This window comes from Pogona vitticeps, chromosome 7, assembly GCF_051106095.1.
Source record: "Pogona vitticeps strain Pit_001003342236 chromosome 7, PviZW2.1, whole genome shotgun sequence".
NCBI lineage: Eukaryota > Metazoa > Chordata > Lepidosauria > Squamata > Agamidae > Pogona > Pogona vitticeps.
In genome coordinates, this window is record NC_135789.1 from 7,176,260 (window position 1) to 7,191,977 (window position 15,718).

Sequence of the window (15,718 nt, forward strand, 5' to 3'; positions counted from 1 at the left end):
ACCCCCCTGCACCGAAGCTATGCTAGGAAAAAAAAGACCAGAAACACATTCCGAACCTTGGGGGTCCCCAGATGTTCTTCGAAGCCTCTGCCACTAAGCTGTGTTGGCCAGGATTTCTGGGAGTTGTAAGCTAAGAACATCTGGCAACCCAAGATGGGGAGCCACTATTCTAGAAGATGACCTTTCTAATAAAAAATAAACAATATATCTGCATGCAATAAGAGGCAGATGACTTCTTTGTTGTGGGTGGTTTTAATAATTCACTTCTCCAGAAATAAAGATGTCAATAGTGTGTAAGTCTCGGTGTCCTTCAAAATAAAAAAATAGATTCTCAGATCTAACATTGTGAAGCTGAGGGTCGAACTAGGCAAAAATTATACCAAGAGTTTGTTTCCCCCCCCCTTCAGATGGTAAAAGATACCCGTTTGACGTAGCATGTGCTTTTCCGCATCTCTGTCTATTGCATTTAGCGTGCCGTGCATCTGAGATTGATCAGTGGAAAGCAAATACGGATTGATGGGTACACCCGATTCATCAGGATCATCTCTCTGAAGAAATCCCATAATGGGAGAGAAAACCAACTAATAGTAGACAAAACACGTTCCCCTTAACGTCCAGTTCGACCTGGGACGCACATGGATTCTTGAATGTCAAACTGCCCAAATATTCTATAGCAGTGTTCCCCAAACTTGGATCCCCAGGAGTTCAATTAGAACTCCCAGAAATCTTGGCCAGGACAGCTATCGGCAAAGGCTTCTGGGAGTTTTAGTCCAAGAACATCTGGGGACCCAAAGTTGGGAACCACTCTTCCTCGTGACATAAGAGTATGGCCCATGGTTCTGCACCTAATGCAGCTTTGAAAAGTTAGTTCTCTGCATTGGATCGCCTAACCAGAGGTTGCGATGGTTGGAGAAAGCCAGCAAGACATAATCCAAAACCTAACTAATTATCCCAGTTATGCTCAGAGGCTATGGGCCGAACCAACACACAGTAACAACAGTGATTCAGAGCAAGTGGATAAGAAGTCCAAACAACTCCTTAGTCTAATTGCTATTTTGAGTTCTGTGGTCACGCTTCTGCAACTACAGAATCAACAACCGCATAGGTTCCCAACGCTTGATCCCAAAGACACAGCGAGTCAGCTTTTACTCATGAGCTTCAAAGCCTTGTGCTTTCAAGGACAGCTCTGTAGAGGTTTCAGTCAATGAGTTGTTGACTCCTTCAGTCTATTTACTGGGTCTTTTCTTTAAAGAGAAAGCAATGCAATTCTTCTGATTTCTCCAAAATATTTCTGGGTCCTTGCTCCTTTGTTCTGCTGACTGCTTCCTAAAGATGAATAGGGTGAAATCTCAGTGCCTTTTACTCTGTCCGCCGGATATGTTCTTTACATACCAAGTTCTCTCTTTTTTTAAAAAAAGATGAGCCAAACCCAATTTCTGGAGCCATTCTGATTCTGGATTGGTATCGTTTCTGGGTTACTGCCAACACAAGAGTTCCCTGTAACTTCCCTGTCTTCTTCTAGACCCATGATCCCCAACTTTGGGTCCCTCCATGCTCTTGTGGTGCTGGAGGAGGCTCTTGAGAGTCCCCTGGACTGCAAGGGGATCAAACCTATCCATTTTGAAGAAAATCAACCCTGAGTGCTCACTGGAAGGACAGATCCTGAAGCTGAGGCTCCAAGACTTTGGCCATTTCATGAGAAGAGAAGACTCCCTGGAAAAGACCCTGATGTTGGGAAAGTGTGAAGGCAAGAGGAGAAGGGGATGACAGAGGATGAGATGGTTGGACACCAAAGCAACCAACATGACTTTGACCCAACTCCGGGAGGCAGTGGAAGACAGGAGGGCCTGGTGTGCTCTGGTCCATGGGGTCACGAAGAGTCGGACACCACTTAATGACTAAACAACAACAAAATGTTGTGGACACCATCAACAAAATGTTGGACACCATCAACAGAGCTAGTGGCAAAGACTTCCAAGAACATCTGGGGACCCAAGGTTGGGAACCACTGCCCTAGACAGATTTTGTAGCTGTCTCCCTATAAGCCAGCCTCTGAAGACCTTCCAAGAACAGTGCTTTAAAAGAAAGAAAGCCACGTGATTTCTAAGAATGAGTAAGAGCCAATTCACTATTTCTCTTTGAGTAAATATTTATGCAGGCAGAGCACTTACTGAATGAACCTCTTTCATGCACATGCAGGAGTACAACAGACATGAGGATAATGTTCACCCACACTGAATGGTTGCAGGGTGACGGCCTCACCCATAACAAGCATGCTTGCGTCTATTAGTCATATAACAACTCTCTGATGTTTCGCTCTCTTGGGGTAAGCCTAAGACCACCGTGTTGAGCAGTTCTGGCTCCCTAATTCCCAAAGAAAACACAACAAACACATTTTCCACTCCTGTAAAATCCAGCCCCCCTCGGCAGTTCTTGAATCGAACTTCCAGCCTCTGGTTTCTCAGCCAGATTCCTAAACCAACTGAGCTATCCAGCACTTCTTAAGCAGTGGTATAAGGCAGAGGGAAAGCTTCAATCAAAATAAATGTATAGTCCTGTGGAATTTACGCAGAGAGTCAAGATTAATGTAGAAAAATGACACCACAGGTTTTTTTTGTTACAGACCATTACTTTTCCAAAAAAATGTAGGACCACCAAGCAGAATGGTGCCTTGAAGTCCTTTCCTTCTCTAGAACAATCACTTGCAGCTCAAAGGGAGAGCTAGAGTTACATTTTAAAAGAAACTTGAGTTACTCGTTACTTCTGAAAAGCCGGGTGGCTGCTGGTTGTACCCATCCTGTTCTAGGCTCACAAAAGTCACTTGGTGCATCGCACGCTATTACCCTCTTGCGACGTCCTTATCAAGAAACTAAAAAAATACAAGGAAATGCTTTCTGGTTCCCCCAGTGACTAGTTCTAATACTGCACCTCAGAAATATTTACAAAAAACCCCACAAAACCGAACAGTACCTTGGGTCCTTCTAAGTAGAAAGACTGGGTAAATATATTTTAAAGTAATAATAAATAAATACTTTCCTTTTGACCTAAAGTCCATAAGAAAAAGGCATGAATCTTGGGGGGGGAAAAAGTCTCTTCAAATGAATCTAAAAATATATTTAAATGACTTCAAAAAGCAACTTTTTAAAAGCAATCAGGTATCATTGTTATATCTAAGGACTGTAGGCGTTACCTAAAAAGTTAACTTAATAACTACTAGTGACATTACTCATTAACCAAAAGGAACTAGTTATAAATTACCATGCGGAGTCCTTCGACCCATGGGTAGACATTAGATTTTAAATGACCAGGTTATTTCCACCTATTTCCCAGTGTGTTCTGGAAGAAGCGCAAGTTTGCTCAACGTAGAAATGTAATCAGTTCACATTCACAGCTTACCTAGACAGGTCCTGCTGTCCGTGTGGAGGCGAAATCCTGGCTTGCACTCACAATAATAGGAGCCCAGAGTGTTCACACATCTGTGCTGGCAACCCCCATTGTGAACCAGGCATTCGTCAACATCTGGAAGGAAAGGAAGATGGAAAGCATTAGAGCAACAGGCATGAGAGATGCTCAAAGCAGCTTTTTTTGGCGGGCTGTTTCTTCCTCACAAATATGCCTCGAGAGGGGTGGCGGTAATCAATTCCAGTCATCACATCAAGCGAGGTCAGAGGGAGATGTCTACTGAATCAACGGTAGCCTGCGTCCATCACTAATTTGTCCAATTTCTTTAAAAAATGGAGCAGAGCGATGCAGTTGCGCTGTCTGGGTTTTACTCCATCACTGTTGGCCTTTTACTTTTCAGTCAATCCTCAACATCATCATCATCTGAGGACTGCAAAGCTGGAAGGGGCCCGACAGATCCTCAAGTCCAGCCACTGTCAAGTGGGAGGATTGGAACTCCCAACCTTTGGCTCTGCAGAGTCCTAAACCACCAAACTATCCCACAGTTCTTGTTTTTAAAAAAAGCTGGGATAATTCTTCAGACCTTCGAGAACAGCTGGCAGAAGAAAGATCGAGCAAGTATATCCGAGGGATTAAAACAATGTTGCATAGCGTTGCTTGTACATTAGGGATGCTGGAGGAATACCTCTTTTTTTTAATCCTAATTTTTCTGTTCATTTTTTAAAAAGGGCTTAATCTTGTGACAGACTGCCAAGAATCTGTATCCAAAACATCTATGTGTCATTTGCAGAAGACCACCACCTAATGAATGTTGGAGGGTGTGGTTTTTTTGTTTTGTGTGTGTGTGTGTGTGTGTGTTTTTGCAACCCTTCATGCTGTCTATAATTTGAGTGATTTGGAAGGGCTTTTCTGGGTTGTGGTGATTGTCTATCTATCCACCACTAACCAATAATTCATTCCAGCCTTTGAATTCAAAGAGAGTCCCATCTCCCTACTGAGCGTTGCTTTCCCTCTCTTTCATCTGTCCATGGCAGATGTTTGTTTGCTGTTGATCTTTTCAGTTGGTTGTGAAGTATATGTGCAGTAAAGAAAGCGGGACACACAAGTCTGTAATTTCAACTAACTGGAAGTAAAGAAACGGGTTTAATTCATTCTCCCACAAATGTCTCAGAGTGAGTTATTGAAACTTTTAAGTGCCAGTTAATGAAAAAGGGGTGGAAACGGGGGGGACTTGGAGCGATTCTCCTCTGTTGCTCTCCATACTTCTACTGTGTAGCCAAAAAAAAAAAAAAAAAAAAAAATGTTACCAGAAATTCAAAACTCTGGAAAACGACATAGCAGTTCTCTAAACTGGATGTTCACCCAAGCTGGCTAACAGTGGAACACTCCCGATATTCTATTTCTTTCTTTCTATTCTGTCCCCTAAATGTACATCCAAGCCACAGTTGGGCAAGTTTCACTGGCACCCTAAACCCATTCGTCATGTCAAAAATCCGCCTTTCCTAACCACCGGGCTAGAACCTGTAATATAATCTGCACTCCAAAAAAAAAAAAAAAAAAAAAAAAAACCAATAATTAAAATCTGCTTCCCCTGTTCAGTTTTCATGCACTTTTGTATGCTTTTTTAAAGATTATTTTTAGTTGCTTTTTTTTAAAAAAAAACTTCCTCACAAATCTCCTGTGTCAATCTGGCTTTTCTGCCCGGAGAGATGTGGTGGCTGGAGACCTCGCCGAATATTCACGGACAGAGAGAAGTTGAGCCAAAAGTTGGTGTCCAGAAGAAAAGCGGCCGTCTTCTGCCCCTGCAGGAGTCGCCAAGGCTAACCTACATGCAAGGACATCCATATGTGTCCCAAAGTAGCTCTTATAGCTGGGTTTGGTCCCTGCTCTGTTGTTCTGCAACAACCAGGAGCCAGCGTGCGGTTCCACGTAAGCTCACGGCGTCCAGAAAAACCCAGAAATGCAGATTGGCATTGATTGGGGAAACAATTCCCTGGCTTCGGGGACCTCTGAAAAGTTCCCCAAGCGCCTTCCTGGTAAAAGTCAAGAAAGACATTAGAATTTAATCTGATTACATGCCTTAGAAAGGGAAAGAATGCAACACGTACATTCTTTTTTTCTACTTAAGACTGGGAGTCTGGGGGCAATAAAAACTTTAGCCAACGCGAGGTTGTCCTTTGTTCACCTTGGCTCTGACCTGATGTAGCAGGCGCCAAGGAGATGGTTTATGAAATCGCTGCTCGTTTTTGAAAGCAATAACGCTGGGGAATGCGGAGCGTGGCAGGGAAAGAGGACGACCAAACGAGCGATGGATTGATTCAATAAAGGAAGCCACAGTTCTGAGTTTGTATGAACCGAGTGAAGTACGTATTCAGCACGGGACTTCTAGAGGTCACGAATACTCGGGGTTGCTCTAGGTCGGAAGCAACCTGGTGACAGAGATTTTTTTTTTAAAAAAAGACACCCCAAATTTCAGGGAGCTGAATTCGAACTCTGCCATTTCTGCCTGTAAACACACCAAAGGTGGTATTTGGAGCTAGAAATGAGGCAAGCAAAGGGAAGACCATCGATTTTGCACCATTTGTACACTATGAAGCTTTTGAAGGTTTTGTAAAAACATAGAATGAACATCCAGAACTACTGATAGGCCCAGATTTGGCAACTTCTTGGAAAGTTGAAAGGATGTGATGGAGAACAGGAACAGTGCCAAAGTGCAGTTATGGGGCGGGTTCAAGTTAATCCAGCATCTCTAAGAAAGTATGGTCTCTAACCTGTTGAAACAGTTACACACACAATGGTGTGATTCACAGAGATCCAGAAAGAAAGAAAGAGGGTTGATTATAGAATCATAGAATAGTTGAGTTGGAAAGGGGCCTCTAAGGCCATCCAGTCCAACCCCCTGCTCAAGGCAGGAATCCTAATCAAAGCAAATCTGACAGAGGGTTGTCCAATTCTCTCTTGAAGACCTCCAGCATTGGAGCGCTCATCATCTCCTGAGGTCATTGGGTTCCATTGTCGTACCGCTCTAACAGTTGAGAAGTTTTTTCCCTGATATTCAGCCAAAATCTGCCTTCCTGTAGCTGGAGCCCATTATGACGTGTCCTGCACTCTGGGATGATCGAGAACAGATCCTGCCCCCACCTCTGCATAGATACCTGCTTGATGGATGTCCTTCCCTCACCTGGGATGGTGAACAAAGCACACAAAGTCTTCATACGGGGTGGGGAAAAAAACTTTGCTTGTGAATGAAAGGAATCGGAATGCGCTGAAGCAAGCATGATGTGCCAGGTGATCATTGAAGCGATTTCCCAGTTCAAAAGGATGTGGGTGGAACGCTTCCCCCCCGCCGAAGCCAAATGAGTTGTGCTGATTGACTCTTTGGACTGAGCCTTTAAACTCAGTGTGAATTCTTTGGCTGAAGCATAATCAGCTACAAAGGGCATCGGAGGAAGGAGGGAGCTTGGCACCGGATAAGGTGCCGACATGCTGTACTACTGAACCCAAATGTTCCCCCAGTTCTGCTCATTTGTCCCATGTTTGCAATGGTGGACTGCTCTTCAAAGCTCCACCAGTGTAGCTTACGAAAACACCTGCACCACTCCTCACTGGAAGTATGATTTTCAGGTGTATTCACCCACCTGCCCTACTGCACTCCCCCACAGAAAAAGCACACCCCTAGAGGCTCTTCTTGGATACTGACTGTGGTGTAGTGGATACAGCGATGGGCGAAGACTCAGGAGGCCTGGGTTCAAATCTCCACTCCGCCGTGGAAGCTCCCTGGGGGAGTGGAAGTGGTAGATCCACTCCTTAAGTATCTCAGTTACCTTGAAATCCCTATTAGGGTCGCTAAAAGTCTGTGCTGATTTGATGGCACACAGCGACAAGAACAGAGGCGGTTCTGCCTGTGACAAACCCAGACCTACTGGGATATGTCACACAGTTACACTAAGCTGCCACCAACCATTCCCTGTAAGAAGTCACACAGACCAGGGATGGATTTTTAAACAAATAAAAGAACAAGGTTTATTTAAATACAACACACAGGGAAAATAAAATAATCAGGTGAATAAGATAAAGTAACGTGGCTTATTCTCACTCATACAAGCATACAGTTTGGTTCACACAGAACCCTTAACTTAAAGCACAGACCCTGAACCTATCAGTTCTGGCTAACCAACAGACACCTGAACCTATCAGGTTGGTACTCTGACACACAGAAGTACCCTGTCTGACACACAGACTCCCACAACAGCTTCTTCTTCCCAGCTGCTGCTTCGTCACACCCCAGTGTCTCTTAGCATCATCTCCCTCTCACCACACAGGCATCACATATTTATACAGTACAGCCCCTCCTCCTGATGTCCCGCCTTCCACTCCCCATAGGATGGAACTTTCCCTCCAAACCCATGACAGACAGGTAACATCAGTGCTGTATGTAACACCTCCCCTCTTTATAAGTTGTTTTGTAGGGGGAAAGCTAAGGTGCTTTTCACCAAAAAACAACCTGTATAAAATACACAACAACAGTTATACATACCATCCCATACTTACTTATACTTACATTCTAAGTTAACCATAGCAAATAGGCATTTAAACATTTACCATATACATTACATCAATTTACCTTTATTCATACAAACCAAGTTCAAAACCAGGTACATTTAACTTTTTGTCAACATTATATACACATAGTCCATGTTCTTTCGCCGTCTTCATTCTTCAGGTCTTCTTGATAAGGCGTCAGCAACACAGTTCACTGACCCTCTGACCACCTTCACTTCAAAGTCATAGTCCTGTAGGTTTAAAGCCCACCTCATAAGTTTGCTATTGTGGGTTTTCATTGTCTTTAACCATTGCAATGGTGAATGGTCAGTGCACAGAATAAAATGTCTTCCCCAGATGTAAGGCTTGGCCCTCTGGATCGCGTAGACTATGGCCAAACACTCCTTCTCCACGGTTGCCAAATGTCTCTCACCTTTTTGAAGTTTCCTACTCAGGTAGGACACTGGATGCTGGTCACCATTCTCATCCTCCTGGCACAGAACTGCTCCTACCCCGCTGTTAGACGCATCGGTGTAGATGATGAACTCCCGGTCGAAGTCTGGAGCACGCAGGACAGGATAGTTGATTAACGCCTGCTTCAACCTCTGGAACGCCGCCTCACAGTCGCTGGTCCACGGGATGCGGTCATCAGCCTTCTTCCTCGTCAGATCGGTCAGCGGAGCCGCAATCTCGCTAAACCTCGGGATGAACTTTCTGTAGTAGCCCACCAACCCAAGAAATGATTTGACCTTTTTCTTGGTGTTAGGTCTGGGCCAATCACGAACAGCTTCTATTTTGGCCTCCAGGGGTTTTATCATTCCTCCCCCTACCATGTGACCCAAGTATTTTATTTCTGGGCTACCCAGCTGACACTTGCTGGCCTTTACTGTTAGCCCTGCTGCACTTAACCTCTGCAGCACTAACTCCAGGTGTATCAGGTGATCTTCCCAGGTATTACTGAAGATCCCTATGTCGTCAATGTAGGCCACTGTAAAGTCACTGAGCCCTGCCAAGGTCTGGTCCATCAGCCTTTGGAATGTGGCTGGTGCATTTCTGAGACCAAAGCTCAGGACTCGAAACTCATAGAGACCAAAAGGGCTGCAAAAGGCAGTCTTTTCTTGATCCCTGGGATCAATTCTTAATTGCCAATATCCCTTTACCAGGTCCAATGATGAGATGAACCGACAACCCCCTATGGTTTCAATCAGGTTGTCTAGCCTGGGCATTGGGTAGGCATCAGGAGTGGTTACACGGTTTAATTTCCTGTAATCAACACAAAACCTAATGCTCCCATCAGGCTTGTCTACAAGGACTATCGGAGAGGACCAAGGACTAGAAGAGGGGACGATTATGTTCTCCCTAAGCATCTCGTCCAGCTCCTTCCGCACCTTGTCCCTGTAGGGTCCCGTTACTCGGTATGGGGATACTGCCTGCGGGGGTGCATCCCCTGTGTGGATCCGATGCATCACTCCCTTCACTATCCCCGGCTTGTTGGAAAACACCTGTTGATATTTACTAAGCAGCATTTTTAGCTCTTGCTGCTGGTCTTGGGTGAGTGCAGGACTGATCTTTACCTCCTCTGGGTTGTATTTTACTTCCCCTCTACCCTCCCAGAAGGGTAATTCAGCTTCCTCACTCTCAGCTGCTTTTATCGCGAATAAAACCCTCTGTTCCCCTCTGTAGTAGGGTTTTAGGGCATTCACATGAACCACCCTCCTTGCTTGGTTCTCCTCCTGCTCTATTAGGTAGTTCAGGTCTGACATCTTGGAGATGACCCTATATGGTCCTGCCCATTTGAGCTGCAGTTTATTCTCTCTGCAGGGCCTAAGCCAAAGCACTTCCTCCCCTGGGTCAAAGTGCCTCTCTCTAGCTTTGTGGTCATACCATGTTTTCTGTCTGACCTTCTGAGCATGCAGGTTTTCTGCTGCCAGCTCTAGATTTCGCTTTAGGTCATTCATCAAGGTGTCTATGTATGTCACAACGTCTTGTGGGTCATCCTGGGTGATCTGCTCCCAATTTTGTTTGATCAAATCAAGGGGCCCTTTCACCCTTCTCCCAAATAAAAGTTCAAATGGACTGAACCCGGTACTGGCTTGTGGCACTGATCGATAAGCAAACAAAAGGGATTGCAGCTTCTGGTCCCAATTGTTTGGATTTTCTGCCAAGTAAGCCCTAATCATGCGCATTAGAGTCCCATTGAACTTCTCAGTTAACCCATTACTTTCAGGATGATAAGCAGTGGTTTCCTTGTGCTTAATTCCACAGATTTGCCATAAGCGTTTCATGAGCTTTGATGTGAACGATGCGCCCAAATCTGTGATTATCTCTGAGGCAAATCCCATCCTGGACATATACCCTACCAAAGCATCGGCCACTGTGTTAGTTTCAATGTTAGTCAAGGGTATGGCTTCAGGATACCTTGTGGCATGGTCCACAATTGTTAGAATGAACCTGTTCCCCCTCTTTGTGGCCTTGGGCAAAGGTCCCACAATATCCACCCCTATGCATTTGAACGGAGTGTCAATCACAGGCAAAGGGCACAACTTTGCTTTGGTCCTGTCGCGGTTATTCCCCTGCCGTTGACACACATCACATTGTTTACAGAACTCCCTGATCTGCTCCCCTATGTCAGGCCAGTAGAAATTCTGTGTGATTCTCTGCTGTGTTTTGTTCACCCCTAAGTGTGCAGCAAACATGTCAGAGTGCCCCCTTTGTAAGATCATGGGGCGATACTTTTCAGGTACCACCAGCTGACTTCTGATCCCATCTCCCCCTTTTGAGATATTCCTCAGGGTTTCTCTATATAAAATCCCCTTTTTCTCCAGAAATCTCACTGGGGTTTCAGGTGTTAGCTGGGCGTCAGTCACCTGTTCAAAACACTTTTGGAGAGTGGCGTCTGCATTTTGCTCCTGTCCAAATCTGCTGTCTGTGGTTAAGGTTTCCACCACAGCTTCTGAACTCCCCTCTGCTTCCGTCTCTGGCTCATCATTACCCCCCTGAACTGTCCCTGTGGTGGCTTGTGAGCGTGTAATCACTAGCACCCGTTTCACATGTTCAGCCAGGTCATTTCCCACGAGCACGGCTGCTGGCAGAGTCGATGAAATCGCTAGCCGCCAATCTCCCCTCCAGCCTTGAAAGTTGACAGGTACCTCTGCTACTGGCAGAGAGATTACCTGCCCCTCAATCCCTGCCACCTTTATGCTCTCATTTGGGATTATAAACTCCCTAGGAATAATATCTGGATGGCACAGGGTTACCTGGGAACAAGTGTCCCGCAGCCCCCTATACTGACGGTCAAGTATTCCTACGTCCACCCCTGCTGTCTCAAACAACTGAGAATCTGTTTTCACCAGCAAGCAGCGCTTTACCTCCACAAGAGGACCATTTTCCTCAGCCTGATCAGCAGAGGTAGCTGTTCCAGACTGAGTAGCCATGGCACCAGGCTCCCTCAGTGACACTGAGCTTTGCTCCTTCTGGACACAGAACACAGCTTTTGGCTTGGTCCCACTAGACTCCTGAGGCACCATTCCTTTTAGCTGCTTTAATTTCTGACACTCTGAGATTAGATGACCCTTTCCCTGACAGAAATAACATTTTCTGGTGTATTTTGATTCTCTCTCATCTTGTTTTGATTTTCCCTCCAAAATCTGAGGTCTTGGTTTCATGTCTGAGGGCTTCCCTTCACCATGGGCCCCTCCCCCTTGCTGGCTTTTCCCTGGTCCCTGAGAGTACTTGCTGTAGGTTTCTTTGGGTTTACCTACAGATTTCCCCTCACCCAAGGGCTTTCTTATTTGGGAAATAAAATCTGCGATTTCTGCGGCTGCTGCCACAGATTTAGGTTTCCTTTCCCTCACCTGGAATTTCAATTCCCCATGCAGGACTGAATAGAACTGTTCCAGTGCTATCAAGTCTTTAAGCTGTTCATAGGTCTCTGTCCCTTCCTGCGATAGCCATTTCTCAAGCAGCCTCACCAGTTGGGCCCCCACTTGGGTAAAAGTCTGCTCTGGCTTTTTGGTGATTGACCTAAATCTTTGTCTCAGCTGCTCTGCATTTATCCCATGTCTGGCAAACACCAGTTTTTTAAACTCTGCAAAATCTTTCATCAGTTCCTCAGGCATCTCGGCATAAACCTCAGCCAGGCTACCACTGATTAAAGATCGCATGATGGTCATCTTCTCAGTTTCCCTCACTGAGAAGTCCACAAACGCTCTTTCCACTAAGGAAAAGAATACCTCAGGACAATCTCCCTTGTGGTACACAGGGAATTTCTTCAGGTCAGCCTTAGACAATTGGCCTCCCTCAGAATCCCTATTATTATTATTGTTCTGATTCATCAGTTCCAGTTTTCTTAATTCAAACGCCATTTTCTCTCTCTCCATTCTTTCTTCTCTCTCCATTCTCTCTCTCTCTAATGCCAATTCAAATTGCCTTTGTTTCTCTCTTTCCCTTTCTTCTCTTTCCCTTTCCTCCATTTCAAATTGCCTCATCCTCAGTTCATGCTGTTGGGCTATGAGCAATTTTCTAAGTTCTGGGTTCTGCTCTCCTGTGCTGTCACCCTGCACTGAGCCAAATTCATCCTCAGAACCTTGGTCAATCTGGGGGTCTTTCACTTCACTCATGTCTGCTATCTGGCTTCGAGTCAAGGGCATAATCCCCCCTCAGAACAGGCTGCTTTAAAAGTCAAGCCTCAAAATAAAACGACCACTTTTTCCTTCTTGCCTCAGAACCAGCTCTCCCTAGAGATTGCTGCTGTTCTTCAGCACTAACTTGCAACAGTATCGAGTCAGAGCCTACCCCCCTCTGCTGGGCCTCTCAGCTGGCAAGCTAGCTCACTGTTACTACGCAGTTTTGCCTCAGCTTTTTTCCCGCCAAAACTAGGCTGCCTCAGAGCACCTTAATCTAAGTCTCCCCAGTTGGCACGTTCTTCTACTAGCGCACCTCCCCGTGAGGTACACCTAGAAGATTACCTACGCGCCTCAGACTGTCCCTGACTAGACCCCCCTTGCTCTGGGCACACCTGCCAAGGCTTTGCTGGACCGCTGGACAACTGGACCAGTCGTATCCCACACGCTGGACACCAATCAATGTGACAAACCCAGACCTACTGGGATATGTCACACAGTTACACTAAGCTGCCACCAACCATTCCCTGTAAGAAGTCACACAGACCAGGGATGGATTTTTAAACAAATAAAAGAACAAGGTTTATTTAAATACAACACACAGGGAAAATAAAATAATCAGGTGAATAAGATAAAGTAACGTGGCTTATTCTCACTCATACAAGCATACAGTTTGGTTCACACAGAACCCTTAACTTAAAGCACAGACCCTGAACCTATCAGTTCTGGCTAACCAACAGACACCTGAACCTATCAGGTTGGTACTCTGACACACAGAAGTACCCTGTCTGACACACAGACTCCCACAACAGCTTCTTCTTCCCAGCTGCTGCTTCGTCACACCCCAGTGTCTCTTAGCATCATCTCCCTCTCACCACACAGGCATCACATATTTATACAGTACAGCCCCTCCTCCTGATGTCCCGCCTTCCACTCCCCATAGGATGGAACTTTCCCTCCAAACCCATGACAGACAGGTAACATCAGTGCTGTATGTAACACTGCCTAATGTCAGCAAATGATGGATGGAGGAGGAAGTACGGAGCTGTGAAAATAGGTGAGAACCGCATGCAGGCTGTACATTCATCTATGTGCGACCAAGTAGAAAAAACTAGAGACAGAATCTTGGGACCTATGAAATGCATTATATACCACTGAGCCATGGTGTGCTCTTAAGTCAAAGAAATACCAAGAGCTGCCTTATCATCATCATCATCATCATCATCATCTTAGAACTGCACATCTAGAAGGGACCCTGTGGATCACCGCGTCCAGCCTCTGTCAAGGAAGGCCCCGTGGGGGGAATCGAACTCCCAACCTCTGGCTCCAAAGCCAGTTCTACCGCATCAGACCATTCGTCTCCCTTAGAGATGGGCAGAAAGTGGGAAACCGGTGGTTCGTGATGGTCTGTGGTTAGCCCCAAACCATGAACTAACACACACACACACACACACACACACACACACACACACAAAGGAACCAATTCTCAGCTCAGTTTGTTGGGTTGGCGGTGATGGGGAACTGCCGAAGCGGGGGGCAGTTTGGTGCCTCGTTTCATTTCGGCAAAACGTGATCCCCAAACCAAACCGCAAGCCGGCCCAATTCGTGCCCATCCCTAGTCTCTCTTATCTTCAGTGATAAGACACCAGATCTCCACGGCTTCTGATCAGCGTCTCGGCCAAGCGAGAACGGGCGAACCCTTCGGTATACAAAGGAGAGGGTTCTCCCACGGCCCTTCATCTCTCCCCTCTGTCTTCTTCCCAGGTAACTGTTCTCCCCTCACCAAAATCATCGTCTAAACACACACACGCAGGGGTTATCGCTTATTCGATAGACCAGATGGACGGGATACAAGTCAAATCAAAATCAATCAATCAATCAATATTCTTGAATTTGGATTTTGTAACAGCCACACGGCTCCCCCCATTCATGTCAATGGCGTACAGAGGCCTGACACCATCGCCCGTCCACACAGTGGTGTGTTATCAGGGCTGCCTCACCATCAAGTGCATGCGGATCAAAAGCAGTGCGAGAGAAGTTGCTTTCTGATTCCAATTAATATTCTTTGTCACTTGCTTCTGTCCGAGGAGAACCTGTTGACAGCAGAGGGTTTGTGTGTGCGGTTTTTTTTTATGAACTCCCCCCCCACACACACACACACACCTCTCATAGATGGGAATTCTGGAAGCTGGCAGCTTCCCCCCCCCCCCGGGTTGGCAGACTTGGCTTCCTGCCCCCCTGCCCGATGGCTGCCAACAGCCCTTTTCAGACTTTTACAACAGAAAACAATGTGGGATGTTCCAGTCTTTAGCCATGCACAATTGAGCCTGGCTCTCCCCGTCACAGCTGCTCAGATCCTGCCACTAAGTAGGTACATTTCGGAACACAGAACTTGCAGCAGACGATAAGCAGACGGACACACAAGCACGTACACCGGGGGGGGGGGGGGAGATATCCAAAAAGTTGCTGTTAATGCTTTTGCCTTTATTTTTTAATTTTTGCATTATCTTTGTTGCAACCGCCCCGAACAGTGATTTAATGAGAGCAGGATAAAAACCGAAGCAATCAATCAATCAATATAAATATGCATTTTCAGAGATGAACAGCCTGGCGAGGAAGGGGGAGGGGGGGAGAGGGACCTGGATTACACATTTTTGCCATCCGAAACCCGCAGCATGCCAGTGCCTTGTCCAGCTGGATCAAGAACAGAAAGGAGCTAGATGAAGCTTAGAGGAAAAAGTTAGAAATGCATGCCAACTTCTGTTTTGCAGAACGAGAGAGAAAGGGTGGGGATTAGGAGCATTTTTATTTTTGTATAAAAACAAACAAATGGATTTTTAAATAGTGGCCATTAGGGGCAGTGGTAGATCTTTTCAAAAATCAAGAAAACTGGGGAGGGATCGCTGGAGTAAGTGACCCCCAAATATCTAGGGGATGTGCGTGTTCTGTGCCCAGATCTCTAGAGATCATCCACACCAGTGTAGACACGCCTAAACAATGGTTCACATCTTTATCCATAAAGAGCAGCTATAGATTGGTAGCATCTCCACATGACTGCCAGGAAAAAAAAAATCGTGCTTTAGTCTCTACAGTAGCCAGATGGACTGAGCAAGGTGAAACAGACAAATAACCCCATTCTGTACCTGTCTCTT

The 15,718-nt window shown here is 45.8% G+C and overlaps 1 protein-coding gene across 3 annotated transcripts in view; it reads right to left on the bottom strand.

Annotated features, from left to right (window-relative positions):
• The window catches only part of MEGF6 (multiple EGF like domains 6), a 139,534-nt gene that overhangs the window by 65,384 nt on the left and 58,432 nt on the right, over positions 1-15,718 (bottom strand). For all 3 annotated transcript variants that reach the window (XM_078379111.1, XM_072977674.2, XM_072977675.2), the window contains one exon: positions 3,397-3,519. In XM_078379111.1, coding sequence (XP_078235237.1) covers positions 3,397-3,519 — 123 coding nt within the window. The remainder of the gene's footprint in view (positions 1-3,396; positions 3,520-15,718) is intronic.